The sequence below is a fragment of the Thunnus thynnus genome, chromosome 5, assembly GCF_963924715.1.
Source record: "Thunnus thynnus chromosome 5, fThuThy2.1, whole genome shotgun sequence".
Taxonomy (NCBI): domain Eukaryota; kingdom Metazoa; phylum Chordata; class Actinopteri; order Scombriformes; family Scombridae; genus Thunnus; species Thunnus thynnus.
In genome coordinates this window covers 35,299,116-35,316,147 of record NC_089521.1, presented here as the reverse complement: position 1 = coordinate 35,316,147, position 17,032 = coordinate 35,299,116, and the positions used below count along the sequence as shown (strand labels likewise).

Sequence of the window (17,032 nt, the reverse complement as noted above, 5' to 3'; positions counted from 1 at the left end):
TACAGTCTGTAGTAGTATCAATACTACCATATCTAGTAGTATCAGTACTACAGTCTGTAGTAGTATCAATACTACCATATCTAGTAGTATCAGTACTACAGTCTGTAGTAGTATCAATACTACCATATCTAGTAGTATCAGTACTACAGTCTGTAGTAGTATCAGTACTACCATATCTAGTAGTATCAGGACTACAGTCTGTAGTAGTATCAGTAGTACAGTCTGTAGTAGTATCAGTACTACATTATGTAGTAGTATCAGGACTACAGACCGTAGAAGTATCAGTACTACGATATGTAGTAGTATCAGTACTACATTATGTAGTAGTATCAGGACTACAGACCGTAGAAGTATCAGTACTACCATATCTAGTAGTATCAGGACTACAGTCTGTAGTAGTATCAGTACTACAGTATGTAGTAGTATCAGTAGTACAGTCTGTAGTAGTATCAGTACTACAGTATGTAGTAGTATCAGTAGTACAGTATGTAGTAGTATCAGTACTACAGTCTGTAGTAGTATCAGTACTACAGTATGTAGTAGTATCAGTAGAACAATCTGTGGTAGTATCAGTACTACAGTATGTAGTAGTATTAGTTGTACAGTCTGTAGTAGTATCAGTACTACAGTATGTAGTAGTATCAGTACTACAATATATAGTAGTATCAGTAGAACAATCTGTAGTAGTAGTAATATAAGTAGTACAATGTGTAGTAGTAGTAGTAGTAGTAGTAGTAGTAGTAGTATTATTCGTAGTACTATCATTAGTAGTATTAGCGGTCAGAGCTCTACAGTGGCGTTACCCAGCAGTTTCTGGTCATTTCTGTGTTATTTTCTGATTGGCTGTCTGTTGTCACAGGTCAGGCCCAAACCGGCCACACCCACCAACATCCCCATCGCCCCGGCCCCTCCCCCGCCCATGATGGCGGCCCCCCAGCTGCTGCAGAGACCCGTCATGTTAGCCACCAAGCTGTCGTCCCCGCTGCCGTCGGCAGCACCCATCCACCAGGTCCGCATCGTTAACGGACAGCCCTGCGGCAAGACCGGCTCCACTCCACTGACGGGCATCGTCATCACCACGCCGGTCTCTGCCACCGCCGCCCGCCTCGCCAGCCCCGCCCAGGCCCCTAACCCCGCCCCCGTCCCTACCCCGACTCCTGCCCAGCCGATCCAGATCAGCAGCCTGACCGCGGACCCCAAGGTACAGTGTTACATCCACTCTGTCTTTATATAAAACATCACTCTTATTTGTGTGATTGTTGGAAGCAACCACACATTGTTCTTGTCACTCTTTATTCTTATTCCGTCTTCCGTACGTTTTTTGCCGCGTTTCAGCTGCTGCATACTTTGTGCTATAAAAACCATTCAACTGTCAATCTGTGCAACTCATTCAGCAGATGTGTGCTTGTATTTTTCTGAAATGTAACATGTTTCAGCGATTTTATATAATTTTTTAAAACATTAAAATTTATAATGGCAGTCTATGGGACGAACCGTCCAACTGAGTTTGAACCTTGGTCACTTTGACACTCAACTGCTCGGAAGTCCCTTATCGTACAGACGCCATTCAAACTGTGAAATGTTCACAAAACTTTGAACTTTCAAAGTTATCAGATTGTTTAGTGATATCTTTTGTAGTTTTTCAGCAATTTAAGCCCAAAGTCAGGGGTTTTTCAGACTTTTTCACATGAGACACCAGTGTGTCATGTGATCAGGCACAGTGGAGAGCACAGATATTTTTAGACCAGAAATGTTTTTCTAAACTGCTGTCACTTCCACAATTTTAACTCCTCAAGCACATATCTTGCCTCAGTATGTTGCCACAAGCCTCCTCTCTCTCAAAATGTAAATACATTTCACATAGGACTTATAGTTTTTGACATCTGAACCTTAATTGATAGAGAGTTGCTGTCATGTTCTCATTGACTGCAATACAGTCTGCAGGATGTGTGTCTCCTTTCACTGCAGTTTCTTAAACTTACAGATTCTCTCTTCCTTCAAACACTTTTTACACATATCATTCATTCTCATGTTAAACTAGTCTTGCTTTCACTAGTGATGTACACATCTCTGGGCTTCAAGCTCTAGTTTGAGACAAATACATTTTCATCATCAAAATGGAGATTTTTTCCTCTCATTTTTGTGAATGATTGTTGACTCAGTGGTTTAGAACATTGTTCTCATGATTAGCAATACCTTCGATGACAAGGTTGTGTGTTCGATACCTGCTCACTGCAGTGCTCCTCGTAATATTGCTCTCACGTACAAAGTTGCCTCACATCTTTATCCTGTACCAGAATTCAATTCCTCTCCAGCTCATCTTAACTTTACTACCTAAAGTATGGATTGATATGCTTGTTAAATACATCTTTTCCCATGCTACATAGCATGTGTGAGTAGTCCAGTGGTTTAAGGTCATGTCATTTCAGAACTCCTTTTAGATCCAAAGGTTGTGAGTTTGAGCCCCGTTTAGGGCAGAACTCAGTAGAGTTGAAGGAGTCCAGGTGATGTCAATCTGCTTAATGAGCTGAGCTGAACTGCTTTTTTGTCCATTTCATGCAACTGACAGACTAAACAGCAGAATCTGGCCTGGTGTTGCTGTGTGACATGTTAGCTCAATGCGTAGCATGTTTGTCTTACACACATGAGGCTGTAGGTTCAATTCCACCCGTTGCTGATTTTAATCTTGATTGATTTTTCAATACTCTTCAGCTTCCAGTCTAAATTATCTAAATTAGCTTTCAGCAATCTCACGCAATTTCTACAGAAATTACATTTTCTAGTTTCATTAACGATTAATCTGCAGATTATTTTCTCTGTTGATTGATTATTTGTTTTGTCTATGAAATGTTTAAAAATGTATAAAAAAATCTGGCAAACTACCAGACAATACAAACACTGAGAACTAAACTACCAGACATCAATACAAACACTGAGAACCAAACTACCAGACATAAATACAAACACTGAGAACTAAACTACCAGACATCAATACAAACACTGAGAACTAAACTACCAGTCAACAATACAAACACTGAGAACTAAACTACCAGACATCAAATCAAACACTGAGAACTAAACTACCAGACATCAATACAAACACTGAGAACTAAACTACCAGTCAACAATACAAACACTGAGAACTAAACTACCAGACATCAAATCAAACACTGAGAACTAAACTACCAGACATCAATACAAACACTGAGAACTAAACTACCAGACATCAATACAAACACTGAGAACTAAACTACCAAACATCAATACAAACACTGAGAACTAAACTACCAGACATCAATACAAACACTGAGAACTAAACTACCAAACATCAATACAAACACTGAGAACTAAACCTACAGACATCAAATCAAACACTGAGAACTAAACTACCAGACATCAATACAAACACTGAGAACTAAACTACCAGACATCAATACAAACACTGAGAACTAAACTACCAGACATCAATACAAACAGAGAACCAAACTACCAGACATCAATACAAACACTGAGAACTAAACCACCAGACATCAATACAAACAGAGAACCAAACTACCAGACATCAATACAAACACTGAGAACTAAACTACCAGACATCAATACAAACACTGAGAACTAAACTACCAGACATCAATACAAACACTGAGAACTAAACCACCAGACATCAATACAAACAGAGAACCAAACTACCAGACATCAATACAAACACTGAGAACTAAACTACCAGACATCAATACAAACACTGAGAACCAAACTACCAGACATCAATACAAACACTGAGAACTAAACTACCAAACATCAATACAAACAGAGAACCAAACTACCAGACATCAATACAAACACTGAGAACTAAACCACCAGACATCAATACAAACACTGAGAACTAAACTACCAGACATCAATACAAACAGAGAACCAAACTACCAGACATCAATACAAACACTGAGAACTAAACCACCAAACATCAATACAAACACTGAGAACTAAACTACCAGACATCAATACAAACACTGAGAACTAAACTACCAGACATCAATACAAACACTGAGAACTAAACTACCAAACATCAATACAAACAGAGAACCAAACTACCAAACATCAATACAAACACTGAGAACCAAACTACCAAACATCAATACAAACACTGAGAACTAAACTACCAGACATCAATACAAACACTGAGAACTAAACTACCAGACATCAATACAAACACTGAGAACTAAACTACCAAACATCAATACAAACACTGAGAACTAAACTACCAGACATCAATACAAACACTGAGAACTAAACTACCAGACATCAATACAAACACTGAGAACTAAACTACCAGACATCAGGACAAATGTCTGAAGTTCCTCCATAATCAGACCTGCTTTTGTCTCCTCTCTCCTTCTCCTCTCTCATCTCTTCCTCTCATTTCCTCTCTCCTCCTCCTCCTCCTGCTCCTCCTCCTCTCTCCTCCTCTCTCCTCCTCCTCCTCCTCTCTCATCTCTTCCTCTCATTTCCTCTCTCCTCTCTCCTCCTCCTCCTCCTCCTCCTCTCTCCTCCTCTCTCCTTCTCCTCCTCCTCCTCCTCTCTCTTCCTCCTCCTCCTCTCAGCAGACTGTTAAATCAGGAGGTGGAGCAGAGCAGAAGATTGTTGTGAGCCTCCCCTCTTCCTCCACTCCTCCGCTGTCTCCTGCTCCTCGACCCAAGAAGGAGGAGAACCCAGAGGTAGGTTCAGCAGAGCGACGCATGCTGCAGGTCAGAGGTCATCCCGCCGTCACATGTTGATGAAAACTTTTATTTCTCTTCTGTAGAAACTGGCCTTCATGGTGTCTCTGGGGCTCGTAACACACGACCACCTGGAAGGTAAATGTTCTGTCAGTCAGGTGGAGGCTGCTCCTCCTCCTCCTCCTCTTCATTCTCCTCCTCTTCATTCTCCTCCTCCTCCTCCTCCTCCTCCTGTGAAGGTTTCTGCATCATAACTTTGATGTTTTATTTGCAGAGATTCAGAGCAAACGGCAGGAGAGGAAGAGGAGAACGACGGCTAACCCGGTGTACAGCGGCGCCGTGTTTGAACCCGAGGTAAACGCACGCTGAGCTCTTAAAGGGACAGTTCAACATTCTTCTTCTCTTTCTCACTGAGAGTCAGATGTTCAGATGATGAAATGAAAACTTTAAAATGGATTTCATTAGTAAAGACGACACGTTCTGAAGATCAGTTTTATTGAGTTTATTTATTTGCACAGATGCAAACAAACAAACAAGAAAGAAATCAATATGCAGGGAGAGGAAAACATTATTGATTACCTCTACCTCAATAATATACAAACATAAATACACAAGAATGTTTTTCTTGTGTAATGTATGTAATAAGAGTATAAAGCCAAAATGAAAGCCTTTGTTAAATCTGCTATATGAAGTTGAACTAACAGAAGCTTCAGTGTGACTGTAAGAACTGAATGAAGTTTAAATAAAGTTGTGAAAACATTTGAATCATCATTAGAAGAAGAATAAGAGATGAAAGCAGCTCATTAAACCTGGTTGATATTAAATTAACTGAACCAATATGAGTTAATAACAGCATTTACATTCAGATGAACTAAAGCCTGGAGATCAAATGTAGTAAATAACATGTTATTGTTATTAAATCATAGTAATATCTGATGAACCTGTTTTTGTTTCAGAGGAAAAAGAGTGCAGTGAGTTACCTGAACAGCCCTCTGCACCAGGGGACCAGGAAGAGAGGTCGGTATGAAATACTGGTCTGCAGGTCACAGACCGGCAGTAACGGATAGAAACAGACTAGAGACAGTAGAGTCAGGAGAGAGAGAGACTGAGAATAGAATCAGGTAGACACATCAAGTGTAGTTAAAAGTTCAGTTCAAACCTGCAGAGATACAACAGACAGTAGATGAAGCTGGAGGAGGAGCAGCGTTAGACACCAGTAGATACAGCAGAATAGAGACTAATGTGTTGCTCAGTACTAATAACATGCTGTAAAACAAGTCTTCCCTCCTTCTCCTGCCTGCTGAATCCTGTCGCTTCGGTCAGATTTCATTTCCAGAATCAGGAAGAAGAACTCAAAAGGTTTCTGTTTTCACCAGCAGAGGTTGTTGAAAACGAAGCAAACGAGGATCAAGTTAAAAGATTTCTATTTGTGTTTCAGTAAAGCTTCTGTCAGACCTGCAGCTCTTTATGTGCATCTGATGGCAGTTCAACACGAGCGTGTCTGAATACTTTCACGCACGACTTCGGACAGTCCGAACAGAACGCCGTCAGATGAACATAAAGACCGCAGCAGCACAAACACGCAGAGAAAAGCACTTCCTGTTTCACCTTCTAACATCACTGTAATAAATTTAATATCTCAAATCATCATCTCTTCTGCGCAAGATCTGTTTCATAAACGAGGAAACGCTGTGAAAGAGACGATTCGAAGGTGCTGATAAAAGCTAGTTTTGTCGTCGTTTTGCAGCCGGAGCAGACGAGGTTATTAAAACTAATAAATCAGCTGACAGGAAGTACACACATGCAACCGTCAGACTTTCACTCCACGTTAACATTAAATTATGAAGTTCATGTTGGTCTTTAATTAAACTCCGACAGCAAACGTATCTTGTTTAATAGGTAACTTTTTACTTTAAGTTCCCATATTTATTATTAATAAACAGTTAATAAATGGTGGATAAGACACTAGAATGTAGTTATGAGCAGATATGAGTCTTTGTCAGAGCTCCTTTAGCTTCACAAGCTACGGACCGACCGCCGTGTCCGAACGTACACGATCACGACTCCACCTCAGCTTTATGCAAACGAGGTCGCCGTGCTGATCTGATTATTACTTCCTGTTTTACGGCTCAGATGTTTCCAGAAACATACTGTAGTTTACTGTTCAGCTATATAACATGAGAGAGTTCGTGACGCGGCGGCCATGTTGGAAACAGCAGAGCAGGAACTCGCAGTGCGTCACTGCCGGCCGCGGCGTCCAGATGTGTCGGCGCCGGACTGATTGAAGACGTCACTGCAGGATCAACGACATTTTTACAATGTTTTATAACAGTTGATAAACCAGACTATTGATCGAATGAATGAAAATAATCATTAGTTGCAGCCGTCAGTGCTACACAAATAGTTTATTATTATTATTATTATTAGTTAACAGCTGTGGACACTCAGAACTGTTTGCTGCTGAATAAACAGATAAGGAATGACAATATAGTAAAACAGCTGTAATAATATAAATATGTCTTCATAGGAGAAGTTATAATAAACATTAATAAACACTGATAATGTCCTTATATCTGCTTATAACCATGTTATAGTGAGTTATTAACCATTTGTTCACTGTTCCTAAAGGGTTCCTAAGAGTCATTCAGCCTAATTTGATACCATGTGTAACTTGCAGTGTCAGATGTTATCACACCTGCGTGGATGTGTTTGGTGGGTGGTTTGAGAGGTCGTCCTCTACAGACGAGGTCACAGGTTTGATCCCGAGGTGTGTTAACATCTGACGCTAATCCATCTGTTGTGTGCTTCGTAGAACCTGCAGCAGGTAGTTGTCGTGCTCGGCCTCAGCTTGCATGGAGCCAGTCTCCTGCACTAACACTGCTGTCTGTGCTTCTGACCCCCCCTCTTCCTCCTCCCCCTCCCTTACCGCCCCCCCCTGCCTCATGCTAGCCAACGAAGACTCCCTTTCCAAGGTATGTCATACAGACTGTTTTTGTTTTTCCCCCCCTCTCCATCTTTCTTTTTTCTTTGTTTTCCGTCTTTGTCGTCTGTCTCATTTCACCCAGGTCGCCCACCCAAATACAGCAGCGTCCCGGAGCTGGGCAGCCTCACCCCGACCTCCCCCTCCAGCCCCGTCCGCCCCCTCCCCCTGCCCAGCCCCAGCTCTGGGGATGTAAGTAACGATGGGGGAGACGGACTTTCACAGGGTTGGAACCCCGTCACACAGTTCTCCTATTGGCCCAGTAGCTCTTGTCAATCATCCACAAACATGTTCATGAGTTTGTTGTCTCCATTTGATAATCATCAGTCATCAGTTGGTTTTTACTTTGACTCAGCCTTACAAAGTGAACAGTGTCCTGCAGCCATGAATAACTACTCAGATCACACTCTAACTCCCAAATGTCTTTCTGTGGGCTCAGTAAGTTAACTCACCATGTCCATTAGACATCTGAAGAAGGCCAACCGTAAACTAAACCCAACCAGATCACGGTGCCTCCCCCTGCCTTGCCTCCACAGATGGTTGGTGGGGAAACTGATTGGTCCAATTCTTCCTCACAGGGAGACATCCATGAGGATTTCTGCACTGTGTGCAGACGCAGTGGCCAGTTGCTCATGTGCGACACGTGTTCTCGTGTTTATCACCTGGACTGCCTGGATCCACCCCTGAAAACCATTCCTAAAGGCATGTGGATCTGTCCAAAATGTCAAGATCAGGTAACCGCAGCAGCCGAGACTGATCCTGAGTCAGGGGGAAGGGGGTACCGCAGTCCGATGACTGTAACACTGTCCTGAACTTTAGGACTGTTCAATCCTTTGTAAGCATAAACATGATGCAGTATTGTTTTTTTGTGCTTCTGTCCCATTCATTGTGTCAGTAAAGATTGGCATCTCACATCCATCCACTCCATTGCTTGTCCCTGCCAGCCTCACCACAGGGTGGTGGCTCAAATGTCTTCCTCAAATCTTTTCTGCGTCTCAGCCTCTATGACAACTGCCAGCCTTTCTCTCCAGATCCTGAAGAAAGAAGAAGCCATTCCCTGGCCCGGCACGCTGGCTATTGTTCATTCCTACATCGCTTACAAAGAAGGTGACACGACTTCTCTCAAACATCCACAGAGACAAAACACAGAGACAGTTCAGCGCTGAGATTAACAGCTTGGTTTCTTTGTTCTCTGTCGCAGCTAAAGAAGAGGAGAAACAGAAGCTGATGAAGTGGAGTTCTGAACTGAAACTGGAGCGAGAGCAACTGGAACAGAGAGTCAAACAGCTCAGTAACTCCATCACAGTAAGAGTCAAACAGCTCAGTAACTCCATCACAGTAAGAGACAAACAGCTCAGTAACTCCATCACAGTAAGAGTCAAACAGCTCAGTAACTCCATCACAGTAAGAGACAAACAGCTCAGTAACTCCATCACAGTAAGAGTCATAAACAGCTCAGTAACTCCATCACAGTAAGAGTCAAACAGCTCAGTAACTCCATCACAGTAAGAGTCAAACAGCTCAGTAACTCCATCACAGTAAGAGTCATAAACAGCTCAGTAACTCCATCACAGTAAGAGTCAAACAGCTCAGTAACTCCATCACAGTAAGAGTCATAAACAGCTCAGTAACTCCATCACAGTAAGAGTCATAAACAGCTCAGTAACTCCATCACAGTAAGAGTCAAACATTTCAGTAACACAAAGACGACACTGATAGTCTGATAGATGGATCCATTTTGGAACCAGTTTCACGTTGATAAAACACCAATTCAGTCATCTCAGAGGCTAACAACGATCAAATCTATCTTTTAAGGCTGGGCAATATATCAAATTAATTAGATAAAAGAGTGCAAGCGGCTGCATTGGTGGGGGCATGTTGTTTAAGGTAGCAGTGAGACAATGAAATACAATCCAGGAAGTCCCGTTGGAGCTACAAATTAGTGCAACGGTTGATCAGACACCGCAAATTATTTCGGCTGATGAATTATTTCTTGTTATTTCCTAAAGAAGGTCTGGTGTCCTGTACTACCAAATCTAACCCTGTTGTCCTTCTTCTGTCAGAAATGCATGGAGACCAAAAACAGCATCCTGGCTCGTCAGAAAGAGATGCAACTTTCTCTGGACAAAGTCAAACACTTGATTCGCCTCATCCAAGCCTTCAACTTCAACCAAGCTCTGGCAGAGACAGAAGGTAAAGACGTCAGCGTCAGAGTCCAGGACAGTGCTGAAGGTGCGGTCCGCTCTGAAGCTGCACCAGAAACCAACTCTGTAGAGAAAGTGAAGGCTGGGAGCTCCTCAGCCAGCAGCAACACCGATGGAACCAACAAACCAGAGGAGCACGCAGCCGCAGGGAGCAACCAGACAAACCAGGCAGCAGCAGGAGACGCCGCCGGACAGGCCGTCCTAGAAGACAGCGGTGTCCTAACAGCAGATAGCAGCCCTGGGGGAGGGGCAGGGGCAGGGGGGGCCGGGGGTAAGGCCGGGCCAGGGGTCGGAGCAGGGGGGGGAGGTAACACAGGGACTGGCCTCCAGGTGGAGGTCGTGGCTCAGCCTGAGACTGAGGCAGCTCCGGTGGTGGACATTCCCACTCCCGCAGTGGTTGCAACTGTAGCCACCACCAACGGTACGGCCGAGCCAACCTGCCCTGACCGCAGCCTCGCAGGGGGCTGCGCCACCAACGCCAACACCAACTCTGAGAACAAGATGGCTGCCGTCAACCCTCCAGAGACAGGGGTGGAGAAGAAACAGGAGGAGATCACTGACAGTGACGGCAGCAACACCAACAACAGCAAAACCTCAGAACCCTCCCAGCATTCTTTGCCAGCTCTCGTCAGCAGTTTGGACAATAAAAAGTAATGCTATGTCTCTTGAGTTGCGGGAATTCAAACATATATATAAAAAAAAGACTTTTGCTTGCACCGTATGGTGCCCTGAAGTTGCCAATCTGTATAAATGTTGTTTGTTTGCATTGTATTGTCAGACTGTGTCAATGGTAGATATACAGCCCAAGTCACATGACTCTGGGAAGACGTAGGCTGTTCGGCCCACAGAGCTGGGGAACAGGAAGGCTTACGCACCAGTGTCATCATGCCAATTAGTGATAGACGTCAGTGGTGGGAATGCTCAAAGGGAGATTTAATTCATCATCACACCAGTGTGTGCCTGTTCTAGTGGCCCCGTGTTCTCTTGTGGGGGGGTGGGGGGGTGTTCACATGGGTACGGAGATAACCGAGAACATGGAACCAGACATCTGTCAGGGGTTACTGGTCTAAAAAGCAGTGTTGTGATAGAGTGTGCGTGCTGAAAAGAGAACCTGTTCATCCCCTCGTCCCAACGAACTTAATGTGAACAACCTTTAACTTCTGCAACCCCACGACCCCGATCTCCTCCAAACCTTTCCTAGCACTCCCCCATCAACTAACAACCCCTACACTCCCAATCTTAAACCAGCCTCCCTAACTTCCCTGTCAACCAACAACTTAACTGTCTACAGTCAACAAAAAACAACCTTTCCTGTCGACCCAGAACAGCAACCTCCTCCTAATGACTAAACCCAAACTTACCTTCCCCGGTCCTCCAACATTTCAATGTGACCTCCTTCTTAAATCCAAAAGAGTTCAGCATGCTTCAAACAAACCGTCTCTCCTCGAAGACGCACCAAACGCCAGAGAAAGAAACTGAAACCATAGCTAGTTTCTCACCTGCACACACCTGGCAAATCACTGCACAAAGTGATTGTTGGATTGATATTTTGTTAGACACAGTTCCTCCAGTTCCATCTTTGGAAAGGTGTGATGGGAGAGTTTGTTACACCCGTGTTCAACAATCAGACAACCACTTTGCATTTTAACTACCGTCCCTAACTTCCCCATTAATAACAACTTTTACAGTCCTGTCAACCAGCAACAGCAGTAACCTTCCCATAGTAACCTGAGCTTACCTTTGTCATATGAAGAGACGCTCACACCTTCACACTTCTGGCCAATTGCTGTATGAATGTTGGATAGTTGGTTAGTTTCAGAAAAATGTTACACAAACTGTCGGACCTGCCCGCCTGCAGTTGTGACGTCAGAAAAGTTTCACAGTATGTTCCAGACGCTGTTTGACGATGTTTGGATGTTTGAATCTTAATTCCTTTAAACTAACTTTCCCATCGATCAATGATCTAAATTGTCTTCATTCAACAACAAAACATAACTTCTCCTGTCAACCAATAGCAGTAGCCTTCCCCTGGTGACTACGTGCACCTGCGGTCCAACTTACCTTCGCTGTTGAACCCCAGCAGCCTAAATGAACAACTCTAACCCAGTGAACTATGATTCCCCTCTGTCCCAGTTGATCAATAATCGCAACATTCCTCAAGCAACCAACAATCCCAGTTTACCTCCCCTGGCCCTTCAAATTAACTAGTTTGCACAAACATGACACCTTCTCACACCTGGCCAATCACTGTGTGAATGTTGGATTGTTGATTTTGGAAAGAAAATGTACAGCTGCAGCCCCCCTTCAGTTGTGACGTCAGAAAGGTTTCAGGAGAGGATGTTTCAGACACTGTTTGGTGTTTGGTTTGTTTGAAGCATTCTGACACCTTTAAACTAACTTCCCCATCAACTGATGACTAAAAACACCTTCATTCAACAAAACACACAGCCTCCCTATGGACCAATAGCAGGAACCTTCCCATAAGGACTAAAACCTGAACTCCTGGATGGGGAGGGGGGGGGGGGGGTTTCAGACACTGCAACGATTCAACGAGTACTTTGTTTGAAGTCATGTCTTTAACTTTCCCGTCAACCAATGACTGAAATCGTCCTCATGCGACAACAAAATACAATGTCCCCTTTTGACCAATAGCAGTAAGCTTCCCTAAAACCCAAACTTACCCTCCCAGTCGAACCCTTTACAACAAATTCACTGACGACCCCCTTTTCCCAGTCGCCCAACGACTGTATTGCCCCCCACCACCCAACAGTCCCAGTTACCCTCCCCTCCCCCGTGTCTTCCCCACTTGTTTCCCTGAGCTCAGGCAGAAAAGACGCTGAGCGTCGTGTTCAGCAGGTACGAAGGACGAGGTGGAACAGGCGCGGTAGCCTAACAGATGTTTTCAGTGGTGTCGGTCAAGTGTAGTGATTGAGTTTTCATTCGTGAGTCAAGTGTGTCAACTGTGAGCACTAAATGTGAAATTGCAATATTGCAATGTCAACACACAAAAACTATATCTGGGCTGTGTTTCTTTTTTATAGGAAAAGATATTCAGGTCTTCCTAGTCTTCAGAATAAGTGCTTTCTGTTCCTGAACCTGCTGGACTGACATTATCAACACAAAAAGGAATCCTCTTTTTGAAGTGGTGATCTTTGCATTATGTACATTTCTGTTGAATCCTGAACTGCCAAAATGATGTTGTATCCAAATTCAGCAGGGACAAGTCCACTTACTGTATTGAAAGATCAAATCATTGGCGTTGTAAGATATAGATGCTACCATTTCAGAAATTGGAAGTCCCCAGATAGAGACAGGAGAGCTTATTAAACAATAACATGGAAGGAACTTTTTCTGTCCTTGAAATGGAAGGATTTGTTGTGTAAACCTGCTCCTTCACAAGGATCTCAAAGGAAGATACCACAAATCCTGAGATTAAAGCACAAGCTTGCTGCATTACAAAGAAGTGCTGAAGAGCTTTTTGTATGTTAATATGGAATTAAAACAGAGTATGCATCTCTTTGTTGTGATGTGACTTATCCCCACATTGCCAATATTTTTCTAGGAGGAAATAGAAACCTCTGTCTGACATTAAGGCTCAAGTCTAGTTCATATTTTGGGGAGTTGTGTCCTTCATCCCCTCACAGTGAGACTAGCGCATCTCTTTTCTCTCTGGAGCATGTCTGGGCTGAAATGTGATGCTGTTATTCGTCGGCTTGGTGGCTGTCAGTTCAGGTCCGTCTGTGTCTGGTGAACTGATCATGACTCCTGGCTTCTTGTTGGGTACGGGGCATTAACAAACTCTGGTCTGTTCATTAACAGTGCCTCTGGTTGTGCTGGAATTTTATTTTTGTTTGTTTCTTTTTGCTATATTGGAGCATTTTTGCTTAAATTTTAGTCGTCCAAAAACATATTCACCCCTGAGTAGATCCAAAGGTGTTCAAGGTTCATCTCTTCAGACCTTTTATTGTAGATCTCAAAATGCTTTTATTATCTTTTATCTGTTTCATTGATGAGGAAATTCTAGATATTCCTGGGCCAAGGTTAAACCCTCAACTAAGAAGATAATTGTTATTTTTAGTGTTATAGTTCTGCGTCTGTCTATGATGATGTACATACTTGCGGGGGTGAATAAGTTGCTGTGCGACTATAAAATAAGCTGTTACAGGTGTCTTTTTTCATATCATGTGGACTCTTGTAACTGAATCAGCATATCTGACATCTAACACCTGATATTCTGTCATCAGCTGTACAAACTGCCTTCATTCAGAAGATCCCAGAAAAAGGAAGCAGAGGAAAATCTCTGTAACGTTTCCACATGTTTGGCCACAGTGTTGTCTGATAAATGTGATTTGTGTCTAATGAAGCCATTTGAACATGGAAGGAAAAGACTGACAGAGATTTAATGCTTAAAAGAAAATGGCAACTAATATGTCCCAACTCCTTTTGAATTCCTTTTTGTTGTGTGTTTTGTTCTTTGTCGGCTTACTCGGGTGGATGTTGACTTCTTCTTCTTCTTCTGTTAGACTGTGTTCATCATGGATAGAGCAGAGTAGTCATCCGGTCTCTTCACTCGACAAGTTTCTTTGAAAGAGCCCGAACTTGTGTTCCAGACAAACTGGACCTTTCCCTCTGTACAGTAGGTACCTCGAGTGCCTTTCTTCAAACAGCAGATAATATTTGTCTCTTGACTTGCACTGTGACTTGTAGAACCTTACAAACCCTCCAGATAATCCTCCCGCCGACCCGCCCTCCTCTGGTCTGTCCCGTCCCACCAAACTCCCTGACACTCCGGCGAACCTGAACGGAGCACCGACCCAGTCCTTCACCTCAGGCTGCCAGTAGTCAATGCAAGCTGAAACTACAGTTCATGTTATGCCGTTTAAATCGACCAGATAGTGTTTTGTTGGTGTTTTAATAGGAGTTGCCTTAAATGTGTTTTATTTTCCTTTTTACGTGATTAACTTCAGTTTTTTTCTTAACATTTGAAGAAGAAAAAAAATCCCTGCAGACGCTGGCGAACGTCGGAGGAAGTCATTGGTTGTTGTGGTCCATAAAATGCTCCAAAGAGAGATTGTTGATGGTGAGATCTCGCTCGGTGAGACAGCCAGTTGTTTTGTGATGCACTTTTGGTTTGACCAGTGTTATTATCAGAGTTTAAAAAAATGGATCCGTCGGCAACACGAATCGCAGTCATGAGTCTCGCTCCAGATTCGAGTTTCTCGAGGTATTTTACGGACATTTGGTCCGCCGTCGGGGACGCCGCCGGTCGGACTCTGGAGCTCTTTTTTTCTTTTCCTTTCAAATCCTTCATCATTCCCTCTGTGCTGTGTGGTTCTTCTTCTGTTTGGGAGGAGGGATGAGTTTGCTAAATCAGGTCATGTGAGCCGGAGCCTGTGTGCATTTGGAATGAACAAACTAACCTGCACCCTGACGGGCAGACTTAGACCCAATTAGCAACATCTGTCCACTCAGTCCAGTGGAAAGCATGCCTTCTTATGCAAATTTTTATACAAGATTTGTCGAACCTTTTTAATATGCATTTGCTTTAGTTTTTTAAGTTTTTATGTGAAATTCAAGTCACCTTTTTTCCTTTGAACGTTCTGGCATCGGGATGCCGAAAGTGTGCAGTTTAGGTGTTAGAACAGAGCGGTATCCTCGTTACAACGCCAACATTTCTTCCTGACATGTTTTCATGGACGGAGCTGGGAAGCTTTTGGCTCCGCAGTTTAGATTTTAATTTGACCTCGGCTAATGCACCATGCTGAATGTTGGTTTGGGGGGGGGGGGAGCTCGATCAAGTCTTAATGTCTAAATTTTGTCATGTCCTCTTTAAGAGAAAAGGTTTCTATATAGTCAAAAGCTCTAAAAGTGAATTTATCCAAAGAACTTTGCAAACGTGCATTTCTGTTTGGAAGCCTTTTATGTAGTTGATGCATATCATCATTCGGATTAATTTTTCAGCGTCAGCATCGTGTGCATTCACCAAGCGGGAAGAGGACCATTAGTCGGCAGCTGAGAGCTGTTCAGTTTGTATCCGAGGAAGTAAAAAGTCTTATATGCATAAAAAAAAAACAAACGTTGATCCCTGTGGCGGATTGTTCTGGAAGCATCTGTACAGTAGTTCACTCTCTTCAGTTTCAAAACGATCAAGTCATGATTGTGGCCTTCTAGTATTGTCGAAACATGACATCAGTCCGTTGTTAACGCTCACCATCCATCCTGTCCGGACCCAACTGCTCACCTGAAGCTTCTTACCTCATCCACAGCTAATTCCATCGGGGGTGTGTTGAGTGCAAAAAAAAAAAAACATAAATAAATAAATAAAAGAAGTCTTTTTTTATCTTCCATTTGGTGAGATGCATTGTAGCGATATGAATAAAGAAAAAGTTCACCTGGTGTGCTGAATAATGTGTAAATTGGTAATTACACAATCTGAATATTTGTATAATTGTTTGTATTTTTTCATAATGATTTTGGAAAGGAATGTGTTTATTTTTTTGACTTCTGTTCCAGATGTGTCTTCTGTTGGCCTGACATTGTGACTGGTCTGGTGGGATTCTTACCTCTGTATTGAGCCTCTTCTGTGATGAATTCTTTGTATGCAGTGTTTAGGAAATACTGTAGGGAACATGGGGGAGGAGTTGATATTAGGAGCATTTGATCAATTTGTATTTATTTATTTTATCATTTTGTTAATAAATTGTGAAAAGCAACACGTCTCATCTTTTCACTTTGCTTTCATTCGATTTGTTGCTGAAACAGTTTTATAGGTTAGAAATTCATCAGCCTGAATCATTATTTATTATATAATCTACAATTTAGAGATGCAGCTAAAGAATAACTTTATATTTTATTCTTTAAGACCTACTGAAATAACACAGTAATTCATAAACACAGACATCAGCAATAAAACATAAATAACAATGAAAATTAAATCCAAAAATGGTTCAGAGTTTATAGTAATAATACATTTTGATTCTATATGTATAAAATGCATCTCAAAGTACTTTATGTTAAAACAATCAGGATCAATTTAACTTAAAGAAGATACATAATAAAATAATTGGCAGGTAAAAAAGACTTAAACAGAAAACATCTTAACTTTATATCTTAATGTTTAGTTTAAAAGTGTT

General features: G+C 42.5%; 1 protein-coding gene across 4 annotated transcripts in view; it reads left to right on the top strand.

Moving 5' to 3' along the window:
* phf21ab (PHD finger protein 21Ab) overlaps positions 1-16,612 on the top strand; it is a 32,832-nt gene extending 16,220 nt beyond the window's left edge. For 3 of the 4 annotated variants that reach the window (XM_067591033.1, XM_067591031.1, XM_067591034.1), the window contains 10 exons: positions 860-1,201; positions 4,602-4,715; positions 4,802-4,853; positions 4,990-5,069; positions 5,672-5,732; positions 7,781-7,887; positions 8,274-8,429; positions 8,727-8,802; positions 8,897-9,000; positions 9,759-16,612. In XM_067591033.1, the coding sequence (XP_067447134.1) occupies positions 860-1,201; positions 4,602-4,715; positions 4,802-4,853; positions 4,990-5,069; positions 5,672-5,732; positions 7,781-7,887; positions 8,274-8,429; positions 8,727-8,802; positions 8,897-9,000; positions 9,759-10,553 (1,887 nt within the window). In that variant the 3' untranslated portion in view covers positions 10,554-16,612. The remainder of the gene's footprint in view (positions 1-859; positions 1,202-4,601; positions 4,716-4,801; positions 4,854-4,989; positions 5,070-5,671; positions 5,733-7,780; positions 7,888-8,273; positions 8,430-8,726; positions 8,803-8,896; positions 9,001-9,758) is intronic. The other variant, XM_067591032.1, reaches the window with a different exon arrangement.
* Positions 16,613-17,032: the final 420 nt, after the last annotated feature.